This window comes from Diadema setosum, chromosome 2, assembly GCF_964275005.1.
Source record: "Diadema setosum chromosome 2, eeDiaSeto1, whole genome shotgun sequence".
Taxonomy (NCBI): domain Eukaryota; kingdom Metazoa; phylum Echinodermata; class Echinoidea; order Diadematoida; family Diadematidae; genus Diadema; species Diadema setosum.
In genome coordinates, this window is record NC_092686.1 from 12,891,179 (window position 1) to 12,914,930 (window position 23,752).

Consider the following 23,752-nt stretch of genomic DNA (forward strand, 5'->3'; position numbering starts at 1 on the left):
TTAAAATGGTACTCGGAAAAGGTTACATGTCTCGGAAAACAATAAATCTGCTGCCAATGGTGAAAAAAGCTGTAATTGTCTGCATTTTCATATGGATTGATATGATCATAATGCAAGTAGAATATATCTGTATGTGTATGTATATATACACCATGTATCTATTATGTATTGATATGGCATTCAGGACTCAGATCATCCAAACCTAGCAAAACTCTCATATTAGTTCATAATAAAAGAATCTTACAGTACTATGATGTCTGGTAGAATAAAAGTGGACTTCCATTCATTTCCCTAGGTATCTCTTGGAGGTTGCTGAAGGAGTTGGACTACCAGCAGTATCCCACCCCCAAGCATGAATACATCCCTCTACCAGTGGAGGCCAGGACCTGGGCGACCCAGATCAGATGGTGGCAGCCCCTGGATACTCGTCGCATTCAAGCTCAGTGGGCTCTAGACAACATTTACATTGGTGGGTACAGAATATATCCCCCCTTGTCAGAGTTTTGTTTTCTTTTATGTCTTTATATCACTCTATATCATTAAATGTTTGTGTATGATTGTTTTAACACTGTGCAGCCTTACGAGATAAACACAATATATAGGGTAGAAGTGTACAATGTTGTTTTTTTAATACTTACTGTGTGCTGCACTTGAGACTGCAATACATGAATTTTTCTTGTATTTTCATTATGATGAAGGCCAGGTTGATATAAATGTTTGATTGTATTTCACCTCTTACTGTGTCATAGTGTCTTAAACCATACTGCACCATAGCCTACTAATAAAAGTCAATGTCAATGAGCCTGAATGCATGTGTTATGCTCTATGAATGTCTTTCATGTCTGTTTGCCCAGCATCCTTGTTATGTGTCTCATTCACTCTTTCTAACTGTCTGTTTCTCTCTGATCTCTCTTTCTTTATCTCTCTGTGACTCTGTGAATTTTTTTCAGTTGTTTTCACGCATGCCCTGCTTTATTCTCATCCCACTTCTGTCTCATTAAATCATATTCTGTTAAATTGCATCACTTCTCTCTTATTCCCTTTTCTTGATTCTATCTGTATTCTCACCTAATACTTAAATTTTCACTCTGTTGCCATGGTGATGAAAACAAAAGGTGGTTCTGAGATCAACCCAAGCACCCTCCTGGAGTCCTTTGAAGATGGTGGCAGCAGTCAACTCCTCTGGGACTTCCATCCCTACGGCCGCCAAGAGTTTGGGGTCTGCCGTCAGAGCAATAGTGCCCTCTACTGGTCAAATGAGAGGAATGCGCCGTATGATAGCGCTGCCATCACGAGACAGTTAATTGTCGATAAGAACTACATGATTCAGTTCAAGGTGAGGACTTCATATTGCTCCTTTCTTGCAGGATTTAACTATATGGAGAGATGATGCTTTGCAGACAAAAAGATTGTAAAATATGTTTATATGTGCATTTTACTCTGTTTTTAGATGGAGAGATTTACTTGTACTTGTTTTTCATGTATTACATGCTTGCATTATTTGTTTGTTTGTTTTTTTTCCAAATGATGTTGAGCAACATAATGAATGTAATGTTATATGTTACATTAAAGGACTGTACAACTCGCTTCATTTTCAAAAATTGTCATTAAAAAAAAAAAGTGTGTCCCATTTGTGCCTGACTCATAGAAAGAGAAAGCCCATTACTGTGACATCAGAATATTCAACTGCACTGATAAAAAGAAACTTAGTAGTTTGTTTATCTTATCACTACGGTTCAGAAACCATGAACTTCTAGTTCAAGTCTTCACTTTTTATATTATTCACTATGTATCACTATGATGTCAAGCATTTTGTGGCTTTTTCCCCTCCCTTTGATGTATTAGATTGTTGTTGGTTGCCAAGGCAACCCCTCCTGCACCCTGAGCCACCCGGTCGTGCTGGAGTACTCCACCAATCCCTCCCAGACTGAGTGGAGGGTCCTGAGACCTGCGTGCCTACCAGGAGATGGAGAGGACCCACGATGCGATCCGTTTGAATACCACGACGGCAGCTTCTACACGGAGAACGAGTTCCACCGATGGGAGAGAGTGACCCTGGAACTTCCCGAGGATGCCATCTCAAGGTAACACACTGACTGACTATTGGAGATCTTGAGAGGGGTCCACTTGGTCCCTTTTCTGTCTCCTTCAGTGCTTTATTAGGGATTACCCCTCACCCACCCCTCATTAGCCTTGCAATGTCCTAGTAGTATATCAGAAAGAAAAAACCAAGTGGAAAGCTTATGACCTTCTGTGTCTATAGGAAGAAATTTGAAGGCAAGTGAGCTCTGAGGAAAAAAAGATTTTCAACAAATGTTTTGAAGGAAAATAGTCTAATCAAAAAGAAAAAAAGAAATAATAATCAGAATCATGAGGTACATTGTATATTCATATCATTGCTGCTGGTACAATTTTAATACCACCCACCAAGTCGTGTAATATGTTGTTTCAAGAGCACACCAAAACTTTGAATGAGGCATCCTTTGCATAATGTTGTTTGCTTTTTTTTTCAATATGTTTATACTGACTTGTTTTCAATGCACACTGTATTTTCATTACTCTGTTTAAAGTGAGTCTCAGATATAACATGTTATTGCACTTCTTCCAAGACTTTTTTTATTGAGGTACACTGTAGTACAAGGAAAGAGGCCAGATGAACAAGGAAATTCATCAAAAATTGTTTTCTCCTTACTTCTCACCCTGCACGTGTAGCACAACCCAGTTCCGCTGGATTCAAAGAGAGGCCTCCAGTCTGGCGCCCTCTTGGGCAGTGGATGATGTATACATTGGAGAGAAGTGTCCCAACATGTGCAGTGGTCATGGGCAGTGCACAGAAGGGGAAAGATGTTTGTGTGATCAGGGATATGAAGGTAGGTGTTCAAAGCAGACTTCAGTGTATTAACCTCATGAGTTTTGCTGCAGAAGTTACGGTCTTGACCCCATTAAATGGGCAAATCTGTCTCTCTCTTTTTTTAAATCATATATTTCAGAAAGATTTGATTCTTTCTTTTCATCAACAAAGAGATGTCATTCCTTGGCGCTGCACAACTTATACACAATAGTCACAAGAGCTATAGAAACTTACAAAGCATTTAATTGTGATTGTGAGTTTTGTTGTATTTATCATTGATTGGATGAAGTAGTCATCTGTCGTCATTTAATTGCACAATGGCCAGTAGACCGCAAGACAAAGTATGAACACAGTTTCTTGCAATAAAATCATAAAAAAATATGCTTCAAATTCCAGTTCCAGTTATCTATTATTTGTAGGTGCTTGTACTTACAATGTACATATTGTACATGTATTTTCAGGCTTGAACTTGCCCCCCCCCCAAAAAAAAACAAAAACCCCACCCCAAAACAAAACAGAACAAAGCAAACAAAACAAAACAAAACAAAACAAAACAAAACAAAACACAAACACAAAAAACCCAAAATATTTTGTTTGTTTGTTTGTTTGTTTGTTTGCTTTTTAAGTTCCCTCCATATTCCTTACTAGCTAGGGCTGTTTCCACTCATACAAATGTAGTGATGTTATGAAGATCAAATTATGCAATTTATGTTTATTCATATGTATTTGTAGGTACAGCTGTATGAATTATACCTTTGTTTACTATTGTTTTTATTTCTGTTTGCTTCATGACATTTCACCTCCTTGTACAAATTGTAGATGCTACTTTGCAATAATTTTGCATTATTTGGGTATGGAAACAAATAAATTAAATGAAAGTGAAATATCATGGAATGAGTATATCTTACTGAAAATAATAAGGTGGCTACAATGCATGGGGATTATGCAGTTTTGTAACAATTTTGAAGATGAGGAAAGCCTTTTTGCAGTTTTTTTCATTTTTATGTACAATAAAACAAAATCTCTGACCTGCACCTACTGTGTCCCCTCTTCACAGGAGATTCTTGCAACCCAGCAGTTGGACTACCGACCTTCTTCCGCTATGGGGTGGACCAGGGACTCATTCCGTCTCTGAACCCCTGGAAGGTGATGGACGGAGGGCAGGAGGGTCAAGGATGCAGCCCGCTCCTTCCCCACGCCCACGGGATGTCCCTCTATTTCAGTGGGTGTGGCTTGAGGCAGGCCGTTACCATGGAGCTGGATACCAGACGGATAATGTGAGTGGGATAAACAGGTGTTGTGATCTGATTAACTGGCAACCAAGGACTTGAGAAATGAGTACTATAATCTTTTTAGCTACTGAAGATTCTGTATGAACATAATGGCCTATGGCTCACTGGAAGGCCGTACAGCAATAATGCTCTCCTTTCGACAATATTCTAAATCGTATAAAGTAGCTCACTGCTTGTTTGTCTATGTCTATTGTTAGTTATGTGTTGTTTTGTCTATCATGAGTTATGTTTATTTGACAGTCTAGGATTTACCAAGGGAATGGTGTGTCACAAAGGTAATTCTGACTTACATATGTTGACCTTTGACCTTTTTCATTTACTTAAGTATATATTCTATATGAAAATGCACAAAAAAAAAATGGTGAAGCATAAAATGGACAGGCAGTTTTGGGCAAGTTTCCATGACAACAGTATGTAATATTTTGATTGTCTTTTATATTTTTTTTTCCTTTTTTATTGCGTAAAAAGAGAGGCTAGACACCCAGTTGAAAACACAGATACAATGTACGATGAAAGACAATGTAGGGTTCATCCAGTTAAATACAATATTTGGTCATTCATTAATGAAAGCTGCCATTATTGAGATGACATATGTTGTGCGAACATTATGCTGGTCGTATACGTGTACATGTGTCTGGGAGAGATTAATCCCTTTAATTAGTGTAAACCTTGTTAGCACGATATTCTGTGGCTGCAAATCGAGCCTTGGCAAATTGCACATCATTCTATTGAATGTAACTAGGAATCCTTGTTCTGAAGATTGTGTGAGATATGTGCCTGTCAATTTGAAATTAAGACAGTTTTGTGAATTGTTTCTCTTCGGTGAGAAAAGTTCTTTCTTTGAATTCTTCCCCCTGTTCCTCTTATAGTGAGATTGGATATGTCCTGCAGATAGGCAGTCTTGATCCTAATAACTCTGCCTGTCACATCAACTGGGCCTCACCCAACCTTCGGGCCAAGTCGGTCCTCCTCCAGTTCAGTCCAGACAACGGGGTCCACTGGAACCTAGTCCAGGCCCATGAGCCGGAGGACTACGGCCAGCCCACGAGAGTGACCTATGACCTGCCCGAAGAGGCCCGCGGCCTTGGCATCCGCTTCCGGTGGTGGCAGCCTCGCCACGATGGAGAGAACCACGACCAATGGGCACTGGACAACGTGGAGCTTGTCGGGTGAGATTTCATTTCATTTTTTATGCCTCCGCCAATGAAGTGGCCGGAGACATTATGTTTTCGGGTCGTCCGTACGTCCGTCCCGTTTTGTTTTTGTCGATATCTCAAGAACCGTGAGGTAGTTTTGCATCAAACTTGGTATGAGGGTATATCCTGGGAGGATAATACTTTGTTTGGATTTTAGGGTCACGGGGTCAAAGGTCAAAGGTCACAGGTTATTTTGTGAAAAACAGGTTGAAATTTCATGTTTTTCTCCATATCTCGCAAATGGTTCAAGGTATCTCCATGGAACTTAGTATATATGCATGTACTGATGGGAAGTGATTATCTAGGGAAGTTGGGGGTCATGGGTCAAAGGTCAGGGCTCAAAGGTCAAGGTCAACTCCTCAAAATATCACTGCTTTCCTTATATTTATGCAATGCCTGAAGGATTTTTTTTAACTTGATGTATGCATGTATAACCCAATATATATTCTGTGGGAAGTTTCTTGCCAAAAGGTCAAAGGTCAAAAGGTCAAAGGTCAAGTGAAAGTGCTAAATTGCACTTCTTCCTCCATATCTCAAAAGTAACTCAAGGTATTGTCATGAAACTTACATATTTATGCATGTTCTACCTAACAGTGATTCTCTTTGGAACTGTCAGGTCAAAGGTCAAAGGCCAGGTTTAGATAATACTATTTTACCATTTGATACTGAAATTATACTTTTTTTCAATACCTTGAAAATTACTCAATGCATAAACTTATAAAAGTTCCCCCAAATACCTGCACTCTGACGTTCAATCATTCATCCAATTGAACCTAGTTCTATGAAAGTGAACATTCAGCACATTTGTGGCAAACCTGTCATTTTAATATTTTGCCAATTGTGTGAAACTTTCATCACACATTGTCAAGACATTGTACTTTCATCACACATTGTCAAGACATTGTACTATAGACCTATTATGAGAAGCATGCATTATGGCGGAGGCATACACCAGTCGCCGTAGCAACATTTCTAGTTTCATTTTCAATTTATTTTCATATTTCTCACATATATCACAATAAAGTATATAAATACGAAAATTATACAAAACATGATTTAGATGAGACTTCATCGGAATGTACAGAAGTTTGATTTGGTATAAACACAAGGTCTGTATGCATGCGAATTAAATTGTGGTCATAATGCGAAAAATATGATGGGGCCTGCGTAAAAGCATTAGCTTGTACAGCCGCAGGTCCCGTGAGTAATCAGATTAGGGGAAGTTTAAAATATGGATGTTTTTTTAAGACCAACTATAACTGGGGAAACCGATTAAAACAAACAAAACAAAAAATCCAATTAAATATATGTCACTAAATAAAAATACAGAAAGATATCCTTTGGTGTTCACAGAATTCTTACTCAGAGACAACTCAGACTTGTAGATCTCTGTTTTGTGCGATTTACATTGTAATATAAAGACTTCCGTGACCTCTGAACTTTGTATGCAGTGCTGAGTTTTAAGCCTTTTGTGCTTTTACTGAAGCATGTCAACATGTTCCTGCTATTGATGTGAACGAAGAATTATTGCCAAGTCAGTAAATTGTATTGTGGCCTTTTTTTTTCGCTGAGCACTCAGGCGTGTTATGTAGCTCCCCACCCACCCCTCTCCTTCAGCACAATCGAGTATGAAATCAGGCATGAATACAATGTACCTGTTAAAAGTCCTGTTGTGTATATTATCGTTGATCTTGTTATTGTTGTGGTAGTTTTTCAAGGTTTATTTTCTGTACTGGTATACTTATGCCCATTTTGTGTTCCTACTTTCAAAATCAAAATATGATAGCTGGAAATGCTGTCTTTAAATATCAATATCCGCTGAATTTCGTTGAAATCATGAGAATTATTAAATTGAATTTTCAACAACTGCAACAGCTAAATCTCGCCTAGTTTTCCTCCTGAACTTGTGATTTATGTAACTCATCACTGTTGGGCGCTCAATTCAATGAGGTAGAACAGATATGATTTGACTAGCCATTTGCTTGATCATGCCCACGACAGCCGTGATTCACTTCATTTCTGAACCAACAATATCATATGACTTATATATACACCAGCTTCCAGAATTGCATTTTGTTCAGGCGAATGTTAATTCCCATTCTGTTGAAAGATGAATGTAAGTTTTATGAAATATGAGATGATGATGCATGGTGAAGAGGTGCATAGCCAACCCTTGCTCCATTTCTGTCCATTATTCTCTTTCATTTCAGCACAACTCGACACAGACGAAGTGCCGGTGTTGACGCAGGAAAGCCATAATGCAGAGAGGACGAATGGATGGAAATAAGTCATCGTCCAGCCAGAGAGACTTAAATATTTTGACTTATATGAGAGACAGTCGTTCGTATTGCAAATGGGCAAACTCGTACACGGTTTTCTGCTCACCCTTGTGAAAATTTGGTTTCCAAGATGGCATTTCTCGAAGTTCTACATGCATCAAAATCATGTTGCAAGTGATGGCAATTGCAGTGGGCTCTGATATAAAAGTATTGTGTGTTCTTGACCTCACTTCTGGATTAGTTTGGTTTGTCCAGTTTATGCTTCTTCTGATTCGTAAAGGCATCCAACAGTCCACTTGTGTGAAAGTGGTAGTCTCACGACAACATGATAATATTTCCTTTCAATATCACTCCAGTATTCTCTTCAAGTAGTGGTGTCTGTCATCCAGTCTCTTTTTAACAGTTTGAACAAACATAAGGACATATGTGGCACGACATGTATATTTGACAACCAGACTGATAGGTATGTGTGTGCAAGTTTCTCTTAATATGCTTCGATGCTTTCCTGTACCCTATTTATTTGATAAGTGTGTACTAAAACCTTGTAACCAGCCACTTCTAAGGCCTATGTACCTTGTCACATGTTTTCACAGTTATTTGTTTGTTTGTTTTTTTATAGTAATGGTAAAAGATAAGTCTACATCAATTACTAGTAAAAGAATTTGTACCAATTAATATTCATCTGCCCTACATGAAAAAAGAAAGACCTCCACTGAATAGTTACCCACCTGTTACAGCTACAGTTCTATTGACAGAATGTCATTCACCCATGTTCTGATGCACAAAATGAAATTGATATGTAAAAATCAGATAAAAAGACAACAAATGATAAATGTAGCCTTGATTATTCAAGATGGAAGATGTTGAAGGGGACATACTTAGAAGCATCTACAAAAATGTTATTCCTGTAATTATATTTTACATGTGCCCTCAAGCATTTACGAGCTATAAGCAAGAGTAATCCAAACATTGCATTGAAGCATGATATACCAGGGAGGTGGGAAGGTTCTCCTCCCTGCATATTATATAGTTTATACCATTCTGCACCAAACCTGGGTTTGTGTGTAGATAATGGACTAAGCTTACACTATGGTATGTCACAGTTTAGATGAAAATATTGTAGCCTCCATTCTTGAAGCTTGGAGGGTTCTGTGTGGAAGTTCACTGAGAAGTATCTACACAAATGGTAACCATTCCAAATTATTCCGACAACATAAATTTGCCAATAGGCATTCACAAGGCTTAAAAGGATTAGTATCATTTTGGTTGTGATGGGGATTCAGATTTTAACTTTCTGCGAGATAATTAGCAACCACTCACGATATATGACAAAGCTTACAAGTCTAAGAGGAATTCAAAGTTTATTTGATGAAAATCGTTTTTGAAATGGCTGACATATCCAAATACAAAGTACATTGTAAAACAAAGTGGTCCTAATAAAAGATGGGTCCCACCTCTTACTAGGACCTCTTTATTTTTGGATATCACAGCCATTTCAGAACCTAGTTTCATCAAGTAAACTTTGGATTCCTGTTAGAGTTGTATGCTCTTTCAAATTTCAAAAGAGACTTCACAAGAAGTTTTTCATTATCTCGCACACAAAAATAGCTGGAAACCTGAATCCTAATCTCAACCAAAGCTATACCATCCCTTAAAAGAGTAACCACAGTGATATACAGAGTGTATGTCAAAACATGTATATATACACCAGGGAGGTGCAAAGATACCTGCATATACATGTACCAATTTACCAAAACTGGGCTACAGTTTGCTGAAATTTAAACACATATGTTGCTTGTGACACCAGACGTCTGTTGATGATATGGTAGTTATGTTGTAATAAGAAAGCTTGTTCATTGGGTGCCACCGGGCATTGTTTCTCAAAGGAGCTGAAACTTGCAATGAAAATATAAGACCTATATATGACAATTCAAAACGTTGCCCTTTTTGATGGGTATCTTTCCACTAATCATTTATGTTTTTATTTTGCATTGTTTGGTGGCAAGGATTGTTATCAGTGTATTTGTATCACAGAATATCTTGTTCCTTCTTCTTCTATAAATAATTAATTATCGTGCTGTTGTATGGTCCATTGTAACTTCATGTAGATTCATTCTATAATGCACTGATGATTCCCTATATAAAGTGAGCCAGTCTTCCGTAACGTCTTCAATCTCTGTCTAGCATTTATGAGCATATGTGCACTGCATGTGAGCAATGTATGTTGTACTGAGTATGTGGGGGTGAGTGACGGGTCGTACGTTTCTCATATTTCTAATATTCTCCACTTGTCCTTATGTAAGAAAAGGCACACATTGTGAAAAGTCAGTCACAAGAAAATATAAAGAGCAATGCACAGAAATACAGTACCTTTGTCCTTGAATGAAAAGGCAGCCAGCAGTGAACGACAATGCATGATAACGTTCGTTGAAGCGTGATGTTCAGCGGAGTGCATATTGCGTTTTCAGTCATCCTTTTTTTTCTTCAACACCTCTTTGATGACCTGCATTGATTTCTATTTTTTTTTTAATATCTGTATGCCACTGATGGCCTTTTCACACCAAAGTTCTCTGTTCACCAACGTACTTATTAGTCACAAAGCTTATGCAACAGTCCTTTTCAATGACTTTTTGTAAGAGCTAAAATCACATCCACACATGAGCTAGAATTTTGTGTGTGTGTGTGTGTGTGTATGTGTGTGCGTGTGTGTGTGTGTGTGTGTGTATGATCAAGTGTTTAGATGCTAGGGAGTGGTACAATTGTAGCTTGTCAAATGACTTGCTTGACTCAAAATCAAAGGATTCATCCTCCATTGGTTATGCACTTTGACTTGCTGCTCTTTTATTAAACACCCCCCCCCCCCCACACACACACACACAGAAACACACCAACCAACTGTTACCAACTGGGTTGTTTCGAATCATAACTTTACAGCACGCACACAAACACATGGAAACTGCCACTGGAGACCAGCAGATTTGTAACCTATTCCATAAGGGAACTTGTTAGTTTGTGCATTGAGTCTATGGGGATTTTCAGAATTCAGTATGGACCGGGCTAATATGTGATGAAATCTGGTAGCCTAAGATGTCATTGGTGCTGTAGACAAATACATTTTAATTAAAATAATGTCCTATTACGAGAGGAGGAAACCCTTTTACCTTGTCTACTTGTCAGTTGTTGGGCCTGAAATGCCAACAAATTGTATTTATCGTTTTCTGGCTAAAACAGGCTCATGTCAATAATTATCCCGTACAGTATCTAGTTTGAATAAAGAGCATTAGCAGTAATGATTTTCAGCTTGCATAATTTCCTGCCCTCTGTATTTGACGATTTTGCATGTAGAAATTAGAACTTTTAGAAAGAAAAAAAAAAATGTATCGTGACATCCTGATTGCCATACCTGTATGGGTGGCAGACACAATATGCTTCACCTCACCAGAAACACCAGGTAATCATACTCTGAACAAAATGATGACTGTCATCAGGATTATGGTTTATGATTGTGATTCAGAATTTAATCTCTGTCATGAATGGAGAACATTTTTTTTTTTTTTCAAAGCATCCGAAGTTCCCAGCATCACATGCTGGAATCGCATATATATGAATCAATCATAGCTCTCTATTTGGCCAAAGAGGTGTACATTATTTTGTTGACGATAGCATAATATCTTTGCTCACATTCCAAGTTCATGTAGACATGAAAAGTAGGACACCATGATTGTTTGTGTCGATTGTTTGTGTGCTTGTTTATCATTTTTATAATTGGTATGATTTTTCCCGCCCGTAGTCCGCCACTCTGAACCCAGATGCGTTAATCCAATTGTGGACTCATACGTGGGTATAGTGCAATCTACATTACACCAGTTACAATAGACAATATTGAAGCACATGTCAGGGTCGCGCGTTATGGGGGTTAACTTCTTCTAAGATATCAGCGAGTCAAGTCATTCTGTCCACGACAAAATCAACAAAAGTTTTAGAAGCTAATGATCAGTTTCGGAATTCATGTTATGCAAAAAAAAAGATGACTGGGGTTTCATTGATTTTAAAACAACAAACAAATATTGAAATATAGAGAGCAGGTTTGAAGAGCTTCAACCTATCGCCTTGTGTTTGAAGAGTGGAAGAGGGCTGAAAGGGCATAACATGCTCCTGCATGTGTGTGTGTGTGTGTGTGTGTGTGTGTGCGCGTGCGTGTGTTTGTGTCGTTGATTTTGCTTGGTAGGCCCAATGTCTTTAATGCCATCTTTCCTGCTCAAGATTCTACACCATAAAATACAATTCTGTAATGCCAGTGAGACAGTAAACTGATCCTCTTAGTATAAAAAAGAGCAATTACGCACACACACACACACACAGAAAAAAATGTCGCTTGTATTCATTTAGGCATGTATGATACATGCAAATTCGCAATCCTATGATACACCAAAAATGAATCGGTGCTAAAGAGGGTGTGATATACACGCACTGAGAGACTGCAAAAAACATAACGTGACAATCCTCAGTATGGCAACGCTAAATTCCAAATAGACAATGAAAAAAAACAAACAAACTATTCATTGCAATTTATCTTAAACGGGACCTAAACATCACAAATGTAGGCTAGGTGTCGTATAAACAGGCATATAGTTCTGAAAAGGACTGTATTAAAGTATTTAATTCATTTTTGTCAATTTTCAAGTTATTTCATATTTCTCATGTACATGTATACAAACATGTGCCCTACACGGCGTCGCGGCGGGGCGTCGCTACTCTAGAATGACATATTTTTTCCCGTTATTTTATCAAGTCCGATTTACCAAGTTTGAATAAATGCTTTTCACAATAATTGGTAAACATCAACAAATCCACACTCTCCCATTTAACAAGAAAGAATACAGGATAAAAGATATCGGATTTGATTGAATTTAATCCACAACAAAGAGTGGTGATTTTCGACGTGAGTGCGTAGCAAGTCATAATATGGAGCGCGACACCCCCGCCTCCATCACGTCCATGCTCCGTACACAGCGCGCCAATCTTTGGCCTCCTATTCTGCTTTTAGCAGTTTTTAGCAGTCCCACATGACGAATTTTCTGATTGAGAGGAGATTTCCTGAATCAGATTTAGGTGATGCACGCCAGTGACCTTAGAGAAGAAAAGGTTCCACATGATTCTCCTGTGAGAAGAATCCTCCACACGTGCTGATTTAAGCAAGGAGTGGCGTCACTGATAGCCTGTAGTTGCACTCTGCGAATGGACTGTTAATTTTCTTTTCTCGAAAACACTGAGTGTATGATATATTTGTATTATCATCAAACAAATAAGACTACTGAGTGCCGTTTTACAAGTGTGAGTCCGACTATGTGAAAACGCGGTCTATTATGTCTTCCCAGTTAACTTCGGTGTGTATCGATGCTTCTATTTGATAGTGAAAATCGTTTGCCGAAAAAAGGGAAGATTTGTATTGCATAATATCTCTAGCCATTCGACCGATATAAGACATGGAATTGGGTTATTGTAAAATCTGCTGTATCCTTACTGATATTTGTGTATATAAGTAATATTTAAGTAGGGAGCAGTTGTGCAGATCCTGTCAAGCGTGTAACATTTCTAAATAAAACAAAGATGTCTTGATATTGTTTTTTTTTTTGCCTCATAATTGCACAGGGAAATGCTTCTACCTCCTACTGACCTAAAACTGTAGTAAAATATACTTTCCAACCCATGTTTCGTTCTCTAAACAAGAGTCTTTCACCGTTACTCTCTGAGTTTTACAAACAATTCAAAATTCACCATCCTCAAACTACCATCTTTAATCCTGATACATAATAACCCTTTTAACCCGATCATTTCCAAACAAAATCAAAATAAATTTCAGCAAAGAGCCATTTTGGGACTACAATTGCCGAAACTATATACATAATTCAGTTTAGATAATGCATATGTTTTGTAAATGTATTTTTCCCATGATAGTAAAGTCTCTTTATTTCCACCACCCCACTGATCTTTAAATTTTACCCAATATTTCCTCATAATTACTTCTTTTCTCATAATCACTTTTTTTCCTATCCAATGAAAAAACAATCCCTACAATCTGTATTTCTTTAGCTACATTTCCAAGTTAAATTGTCCTATATCCTCCATATTCTTACCAATCAACAAAATCTTTGTTTTATCTATATTGATCTTTAAACGACTTGCGACAAAGAAAGCTTGAAATATAACTTTCATCACCCCTCTTGAGATTTTATCTCTCAAAAAGATTGTCATATCATCAGCATTTAGTATTTGCTGTACCTCAAAATCACCCAAAAATCCTTTCAAAGTTTTCTCTCTTCTCAAAGCATGTGCTAAAATTTCAATAACAAGTAAAAATAAATAGGGCGAAAGTGGGTCACCTTGATGAACTCCACGTCCTATTTTAAAATATCCCGTGGAGGACCCCCATTCATTACACAACTGCTTATATCTGTATACATAATCTATATCCAAGAGCAAAATGAAGGCCCAATCCAAACCGTTTTAATGCAGTAAATAAAAATGAGTACGACACCAAATCAATTAATGCTTTCTCAAAATCTACAGCTATCAAATGAAATATCAAATATCAAATATCATATGTCAAACAATGAAAAATCATATTATCATCTATTAATCGTGTTGCCTCTTCAATTTTTTTTTTCTATATATCCCATTTGATCCATATGTTATTTCAATCAAAACTTTTTTTCATTCTTTTTGCTACTACTTTTGAGAGAATCTTATAATCAACAGTCAAAAGTGTAATTGGTCTATAATTTATAAGATTCAAAGGATCTCTACCCTCCTGTTCTATCAATGTGATTACTCTCTACATCTGAGATATTGATAAACTTCCTCTAGAATAAGCTTCATTCAAAGATTCTACGAAATGCCCTCCCCCACACACATACGCACACACAAACGCGCACACAAACGCGCACACACACGCACACACACACACACACACACACACACAAACTTACACACAAACACACATATGACTGATATCTACAGTCTGTCAACCTTTTGCAATGACATTTGAATGAGTTTACAGATGTACCGTTTCGAGTGAAATCAGGTAGATCGTTCCAAATTTTAGATCCATGATAATGAAAAGTTGGGGTTAGTCCATTTACAATTTTGTATAAAAGAACGCAATATTGGAACTGGATTCTTTACGTCACTGATTGCCATTTTCATCTCTTAACCCTAAAGGGGCCGGGCTTTTTTGGCTATGCTCAGACCGGGGGGGGGGGGGGGGATGGATTCCGCCCCCCCCCCCCGTGAGACCCGCGTCATAATCTACAAGATTGTGTCATAAGATTTTTTGAAACAATCAATTTCTAATTTTAATTAATTATGCAAATTAAGCTCAAGATGATATTTTAGCCTAATTAAAAGCATTGAGAGTCTAATTTTTGATCTGTAAATCTGTTTTAGCATATTCAACAATTGTACATCACAAAAAATTCCAAAACTCATTTCAATTCTTATGTATTTTATTGTTTTTAGAATTTCTTATGTATTTCTTTGTTTTTCAACTTTTGTTTTTTCTTTGTTTTTTCATTGGAAATTGTCACTGACCACTTGTCTACCATAATTAGCACAAAATTAATCAATGAAAGTGATTAATTGTAAAAATGATCAGGTTTTTATGACTTTCATGACAGAGCACTGTTTTCCATAGGAAATGTACACAAAATCACAAAATTGTGCCCGTTTTGGGGCGACATTCCATTACAAAAATGGGCGTGGCTTCGCAAAAGTATGCGCGGACGTTGCAAATTTGGTCTCAAAAGTTGCGCGAGACTTGAACGAAGAAAGTCAAGAAGCCTCGCGACGAGGCCCTCTCGCGTTACAGAATTATAGCGCGAAACGTCGAGGGGGGGGGGGGGGCGGATTCCGCCCCCCGGCCCTTTTAGGGTTAAGCTATTTTGTGTGGGGTTAGAAAATCTGCATTAAGAATTAATCGAACGCATCTGTTTTTGAGCATCTGTAACCTTGCTGGCTGCGTTTTCCCCACATCATTCACAGAAATGGGGTAAAATCATACTAAACTATCACATTTTAAAGGGATCGTACAGTTTTGGTGAGACCTAATTTCAGGTTTCTAACATTTTTTTTTGGTGAGATAATAAGAAACCTCTTATGAAATATGACAAAGCATGCAATTCTATGAGGAATTCAACATTTACTTGATAAAAATTGGTTTTGAAATGGCTGAGATATCCAAAAAAGAGCGATTCTATATCCAAAAAAGAGCGATTCTGATAAAGTGTGGGACCCACACTTTATTACGATCGCTTTGTTTTACTTTGTTTTTGGATGTTTCAGTCATTTCAAACCCGATTTTCATCAAATAAACTTTGAATTCTTCTTAAAATGGTACGCTCTGTACTTTATCATGAGTGTTTTCTTGGTATATCGCAAAAAGCTAAAAGCCCAATTCTAATCTCCACCAATACTGTACTAACCCTTTAAGTATTTTAACCGAGTCAAGGTAACAATCGTCCTAGAAATTCTCTGCACAGTGTGGTCAGTGCCGTTGGCCCATTGCAAGTGACTGTCTGTTCTCACACCAAGGTTACTTAAAATCGTTCACTTGCTTGATCGGTTCGATTCCATGCTTCACTGAAAGAGAAATGGCCTTAGTTTTCCGTTTGGAGTCTATCAATATAGATATTATATTAATAATAGTATTTTTGTTCAACCACTTGTAGAGTTTCCTCATTTCTGTTTTAAGCAGCTCTGAGAAAACAATGCCTTCTTCGAGAGGATAAACATGGCTGTGTCGTCCACATGGTACAGACATACTTTGGTATTACAGTCATAAGGCAATTGACACAATGGCCCGAATTCACGAAGGTGATGGTACTAATGAAACCATAATATGGACAAAAACCATGGAGCGCCAAGTGTCGCATGGAATATTTTGTTACGAAATTGGTCATTTCGTCGACAAAGTGACCGTCTCGTTAACGAAATTATAGTTTTGTGGACGAAATGTTCATTTAGTTACAAAATGTTGTTATTTCGTTACAAAATAATCATTTCATCTACGAAATGACTGATTTCGTAACGAAATATCCCATGCGACACTTGGCGCTCCATGGTTTTTGTCCATGGTTTAAACCATGGTTTCATTTGTACCACCTTCGTGAATTCGGGCCAATGTGTCGTTAATGAAAACGGAAAAACAACAACGGGCCCAGAAGTGACCCCTGTGTTACAACTGTTTGAACAGACTTAAAATCCGACATTACCCCATCGACAGACACGCATTGTTCCCTTCCGGTAAAGTAACTGGTGAACCATGAGAGCGCAATCTCATTCAAGCCATACTTTGACAGTTTATCAAGCAAAATAGTGTGAATCGTACTACACAAGGTTTTGTCGTAGTATCGGTGAAAGAGCCGTTAGCAGGAGAATTCAAGGTCTTTTTATGAAACTGCATCATCCTTTGACTGGGCGTCAATGAAAACAACAACGGGCCCAGAAGTGACCCCTGTGTTACACCTGTTTGAACAGACTTAAAATCCGACATTACCTCATCGACAGACACGCATTGTTCCCTCCCGGTAAAGTAACTGGTGAACCATGAGAGCGCAATCTCATTCAAGCCATACTTTGACAGTTTATCAAGCAAAATAGTGTGAATCGTAATACACAAGGTTTTGTCGTAGTATCGGTGAAAGAGCCGTTAGCAGGAGAATTCAAGGTCTTTTTATGAAACTGCATCATCCTTTGACTGGGCGTCAATGAAAACAACAACGGGCCCAGAAGTGACCCCTGTGTTACACCTGTTTGAACAGACTTAAAATCCGACATTACCTCATCGACAGACACGCATTGTTCCCTCCCGGTAAAGTAACTGGTGAACCATGAGAGCGCAATCTCATTCAAGCCATACTTTGACAGTTTATCAAGCAAAATAGTGTGAATCGTAATACACAAGGTTTTGTCGTAGTATCGGTGAAAGAGCCGTTAGCAGGAGAATTCAAGGTCTTTTTATGAAACTGCATCATCCTTTGACTGGGCGTCAATGCTGCAGCGATCAGATTCATAGACATGATAGAGCTCGTCTTTACTTGCTTTAACGATTATGTTCAGTTTGATTGATTTCTTTGACGGCTCGACCATGTCGACTGACGAAATTTAAGATTCCTTCTCCAACTTAATTTATCGAGATATGGCTCTGACCTTCTTTTTTTTTTGGGGGGGGGGGAGGGGGGGGGGGTCATCGATACTGGATGCTAACAGCGTCTTTGGGGATCAAGATTTATCGTATACAATACTGCACTACTTTTATAGGTTAGTAAGGCGCAGTGTAAATAAAGTGATGGAAACGAAATGTTAAGAATCACTCAATTGTGTCGGCGCATTCATGTACACAGATGGCGTCACTTGCCCCGAAGTTGAGCAAAGATGGACACGATAAAGGAAATGTTTTTGATTCGGCTAGCTCTGATCGGAGCAACATCTGATAGACATCGTATAACCGCCGATGGATTAGCTCAGGCTGTAACATAAAAGGTCATTATTAGGTGATCCGAGTATCCTCTCGGATCACCTTCTGTATCTGTACGGATTCTTTGTTGGTTCTTCTTTCTTTATTTCTGGACAAAATTTGTGTATCGATTAGCCCAGAAAGTGTTCTTTCTATCAACGTCAAAATTATACCATCAATGTATCATGTCCCAAAGACGACGGGTCAAATAAAATCATAGTGATCAGTCGACCGTGACGTCACTATGACGTCATTATATGAAAACACATTTTCATTCATATCTCATTAATGGAATGGAATTTTTCAATGAAATTTACGACACATATATTTCAATATATGCGCATTCTACTCATATTATCAAAATTCATATTTTCTCTTAAAACGTGCGCGTACGCGCGCGTTGAAATATTTGTATGCTCAAATCGAGCTGAATTTTTTTGCACACGTTTCAGACCATTTGGAGCATTTTTTGAAAAATTCGAAAAATAGGACGGACGCGTACGCGCGCACGCATATACGCACGTACAGCTCATATGCAATAGAAATTTCCAATTTTTTCACACGGATCGGATGTCTGAAATGTCAAGGAATATTTCTACCAAGTTTCAAGTCAATCCGACTCAATATGACGTCATACGGGCCCGTCAAAGTTGGAATTCCGCGCGCGCGTCAATGGCGATATACAGTGCAACAATGCCAAAAAACCGCCAATTTTAAATCCGAATTTACTCGTCAGGATGGACGGTGACCCCCCATTTTCTTTACATATTCTGAAAGCTGATGAGTTGTACATGTTATTTCATGGGTTGGCGATGCTGCAAATATGATGAAAGGATATCAAATTTCTTAATAAAGTAAAAAAAAACAAATTTTCAAAATGACGTCATCAAATTTTAAGTTTAGTCAAGCGTATCTCACTTATTCTTTGTTGATTTTCGTCCAAATTTCAATATGTTGTAGCTTAATAAATGGTCTTTCAGTCATATGTAACAACATTTTGACTGGATGACGGCATCACCTCGTAAAAATGGATTAAAAGTAACATTGTCAAATTTGACCAGTTTACGTGTTATCTCTATGGGAGTGCAGTTTTTCTGGAAATGAAAACTGACATGACTATATTTATCGAGCACTAGCTCACTTATGCTTCGGTGAATTTCTCCCAGATTTTAGTATGTTGTAGCTGAGACTTTGGGCTGTCGTGAATGTGCCCTTCGTTTTTTCATACGGAGTCGGCATCACATCCAAAAACTTGGTTGAAATTAAAGCTTATCTTCGATGTATTGAAATATTTCTTCCTTTCTGCAACTTTCTTTGCAATAACTCAAGACAAACATCTCCTATCACCACCATATTTTGCACATGTTTAGTTAATGTCACGTACATCATTTCACAGAATAACAACTACTTGATCAGACACCATCTTGGGTATGTAAATTAGGGTCAAAGGTCATAAATGTTTTATCCTGTATCTTGGTTAATACATGTCCTATCTTTCCCATATTTTGCACACGTAAAGACCATGTTACAAGGATCATTTCACAAAATAACCATTTTTGGCTAAGAGGCCATCTTGTCTATGCAAAGTGGGGTCAAAGGTCATATGTACTTTTTCCTGTATCTACGTTATGACGTGTTATCTCTATGGGAGGGAATTTTTCTAGATGTGAAAATTGACCTGATTGTCTTTATCGACGACTAGCTCATTTACCCTTTGGTGAATTTCTTCCAGATTTTAGTATGTTGTAGCAAATTTAATACTCTTTAAGTTTTGTTCGATCAAAGTTTTAATCGGATGATGCCTTCACCTCGTGAAAATGGATATAATGTAACCGTGTCAAATTTAACCAGTTTACGTGTTATCTCTATGGGAGGGAATTTTTCTGGAAATTAAAATTGACATGACGGTCTTTATCGAGCACTAGCTCATTTACTCTTCGGTGAATTTCTCCCAGATTTTAATATGTTGTAGCTGAGACTTTGGGCTATCGTCGGTATTGCTCCATCTTTTTACACGACGCCGAGATCACGTCAAAAAACTTGGTTGAAATCAAACTTATCTTCGATGTATTGAGATATTTCTTTTTTTCTGCAACTTTCTTTACAATAACTCAAGAAAAACAGCCTCTATCATCCCCATATTTTGCACATGTTTAGTTCATGTCACGTACATTATTTCATAAAATAACAACTACTTAATCAGACGCCATTTTGGGTATGTAAATTAGGGTCAAAGGTCATAAATGTTTCAACCTGTATCTTGGTGAATACATGTCCTATCTTTCCCATATTTTGCACACGCAAAGACCATGTTACAAGAATCATTTCACAAAATAACCACTTTTTGCTCAGATGCTATCTTGGCTGTGCAAAGTTGGGCCAATGGTCAAATATACTTCATTCTGTATCTTCGTTATAGTGTATACCGAATTTGGTACCCAAGATGGCAGACCTGACTCTCTTTTCTAAATGAGAACCCAAATATCACACGGCCAATGTCTCTAAACACAGATGAAACCTATATGGTCATGCCTATTGCGATCAGGACTCGAATCATTGAATAAAAAAAAAAATCGGATCACCTAATTTGTCAGTCTTGACAAATTCCGAGTCTAGTTTACTTTTGCTATTGATATGCTTTTGTGATAACCAACAGTCCGGAACCAACTTTGCGCGAATTGAAATTTCCACGTTCGTATGGCCATCCCGTGTCAATTTCGGGACAGTGTGACCCCAGCTTTTGTGATCACCCTGAATTGTTGGGTGCTAGCAGTCTAGCACGCCCGCTGTTATTGCTGCCATACATTGTAGGCCAACTGTAGGACATATGCATTATTCAGTGTATTGTATCATTTCTCACAACACGGGGTCAAGTAATTGCGCGTAGCGATGACAGTATACTTTCTCTGTATACGCTGTTATTTTCACGTAACAGATATTTTCGCGAATGAGGAGGTCATACATTTTCGTGAGATGTTTTCGCGAATTGACGCCGACGCTAACCTAAATGCACTATCACCCAAGCGCGTCGAGACATTTTCGCGTGTTGTTTAATCCGCGATCCAATACTGTGATTCCCGAAATTCGCGAAAATCAAACCCTCGTGAAAATAACAGCTCATACAGAGTAAGCATAATAGCAATGGGTATTACAGAGGACACGGAAGCTGTTAGGACATAAATCATTTTTGCATGTTATACATACAATAACTAGTGTAAAAGAGCATTGATCGTGGGTCTACATCGATCCTTCTTAGGATCATGCTTACTTTGCAAAAGAAGTACATTATATATATATATATATATATATATATATATATATATATATATATATATATATATATAAAGTATATATATATATATATATATATATATATATATATATATGTCAGAAAATGCCGTAGTACACTAATTGAATTCGGTTCTTTCAATGCGACAACTACAATGGATGGTGATCTGCACCGTTACAATGGCGTGATCGCTTCTCGCTTATAGATATCCGGTCTCTTGCGTTGCAGTGGGCACAGCACTCACAACGGTCATCTGACATTAAGTATGTCTTAACCAAATATACTTGAACTATTCCACAAACCGTTTGAGTATGAAACCACGGGGATCCATTCGGTAGCAAGTGGATTATTATAATTCTATCAAACTGTGACTCTACGTTTATACGGCTGATAGATTTTCTATTATGTTAACAAGAACTAACGTCCTTGGCCATGGACCGTGCCGCTTGGAATAGGCATTGCTCTTTGCATCAACTTACACTTTGCTCGTCTGCCATTGAGAATAATGTAAGTATTTAAAACAAGCGAATTTTCTTAACTGCATAATCATCAGAGAGCTGAGCTTAAATACATTTTCGCCTTTCAACGTAAGTAAGAACGCTGACATAAGAATATCATTGGCCGGAGAAATGTGACCAAAGAGGTATATTATACCATGGAGGTAGAACCGTATACAGCTGTATAGCCAAGACAAATATTTGTGCTATATTTGATCAAATTTAGATCAAATATAGCACAATTTATTCATCAAATGATTATATATAGCACAAATTTTGATCATATTTTGATCACAGCAACCAATTTGGAATTAGAAAAGAAGAAAAAATAAAACGAGTCACAATCTTTGCAGGAAAGTTTCGGAAACAAAAAGGAGGGCTCTCTTATGCCGCTGACTGCTTTTTTTTTTTTCTTTGCCTCTATCAAGATCAAATTTTGATTAATGCACAGTACAGGACAATCATCTGGCTGTATCCTTTTGATCACATTCCTGCGGAATGTCTGAATGTTAGGAAGCATTTCTGCGATTTTTTTTTCGCATAAAATTCGACTGCAAACGCAGTAGTAGTTGTCATTGTCACGTATGTGAAAGAAACATATGAGGCGTTCCGCGATCGAGATCAACGTCAAAGAATCAACGAAGCTTGTCGCAAATATACATTTTTTTTTCTCTTTGTGCTATGTACATGTAATGTGTGTGTGTGTGAGTGTAAGTGTGTGCGTGTGTGTGTGTGTGTGTGTGTGTGTGTGTGTGTGTGTCTGTACCTGTGTCTGTGTGCTAATGCTTTATATCAGTCGATGTGAACGTGGGACTTTGGTCATTATCGTGCCACCTGGTTCATTCAGAAGACTACAGCTCCTGAATTCGTGCTGTCTGGGTATCAGGAAGGATTTCACATAGTGGAGGCTAATTTGTAATCTCCTGAGATTTTCAAAGCTGATTGTATTGACGAACTTTGCCATTTTCGGGGTGCTGCATTAAAAAAAGAGAAGCAAACTGTAGTTTCATTCGATTCAACGGCGTCATCAGCCCGTCATTTCAAGATTGAATTTATTGGCTTATCATTAACTCACCTGAGCCGAAGGTTCAAGCGAGCTACTGCGATCACTCATCGTCCGGCGTCCGGCGTGCGTCGTGCCTAAACTTTTTGCATTTACTTCTTCTTCTTGAAAACCCCGAGTCCGATTTTTAACAAACTTGGCAGGTAGCACCCCTATAGGGGGATAGGATTTCAGTTTGTTCAAATTGGCGCCATGCCCCCCCCTCATTATGGAATCTTTTAAGATCTTCTAGAGAACCAGAAGTGAGCATAGAGCTAAGTTGATGCCATGATGAGTATTGTAAAGTATACAGTAACGACTGTAGTTTCAAGATGGTTCATGGCGGATCCAGGTTGGGTTTGGGGTCCAAATGGGGACCTATGCTATACGTTTTCATCTTGTTCTTGAAAGCCCCATGGTGAATTTCCTCCAAACTTGGCAGGCAGCATCCCTGTAGGGGATAGGATCTAATATGTTTAAATGCGCACCGTACTTCCATGGGCATTGCTTACTGTATTTTAATTCAATTCAAGTGTATTCATGGCGTATCCAGGGGTGCCCCCATCTTGAGCCCCCTTGAGGGGGTCCAAATTGGAGCCTAGATTATTTATTTTTGTCTTCTTCTTTTTTTTTTAATACATAGTCAAATTTTATCATATCTTCTATTTACATTATCGTTTGGGTGATTTGCACAATTATCACTGTTCTCCACCTCGGGCCCCCTGGATCACACAATTCTCGAGATGGGGGGTGGTCGAGAGACAGACAAAACCTCTAAATTATAAGGAGTCTT

At 38.1% G+C, this 23,752-nt stretch overlaps 1 protein-coding gene across 1 annotated transcript in view; it reads left to right on the top strand.

Moving 5' to 3' along the window:
- LOC140238466 (reelin-like) overlaps nt 1-10,018 on the top strand; it is a 103,233-nt gene extending 93,215 nt beyond the window's left edge. Inside the window, exons 50-56 of the mRNA XM_072318371.1 lie at nt 296-469; nt 1,116-1,336; nt 1,846-2,084; nt 2,713-2,870; nt 3,909-4,128; nt 5,013-5,312; nt 7,550-10,018. Coding sequence (XP_072174472.1) covers nt 296-469; nt 1,116-1,336; nt 1,846-2,084; nt 2,713-2,870; nt 3,909-4,128; nt 5,013-5,312; nt 7,550-7,598 — 1,361 coding nt within the window. The 3' untranslated portion in view covers nt 7,599-10,018. The remainder of the gene's footprint in view (nt 1-295; nt 470-1,115; nt 1,337-1,845; nt 2,085-2,712; nt 2,871-3,908; nt 4,129-5,012; nt 5,313-7,549) is intronic.
- The last annotated feature ends 13,734 nt before the right edge of the window (nt 10,019-23,752 follow it).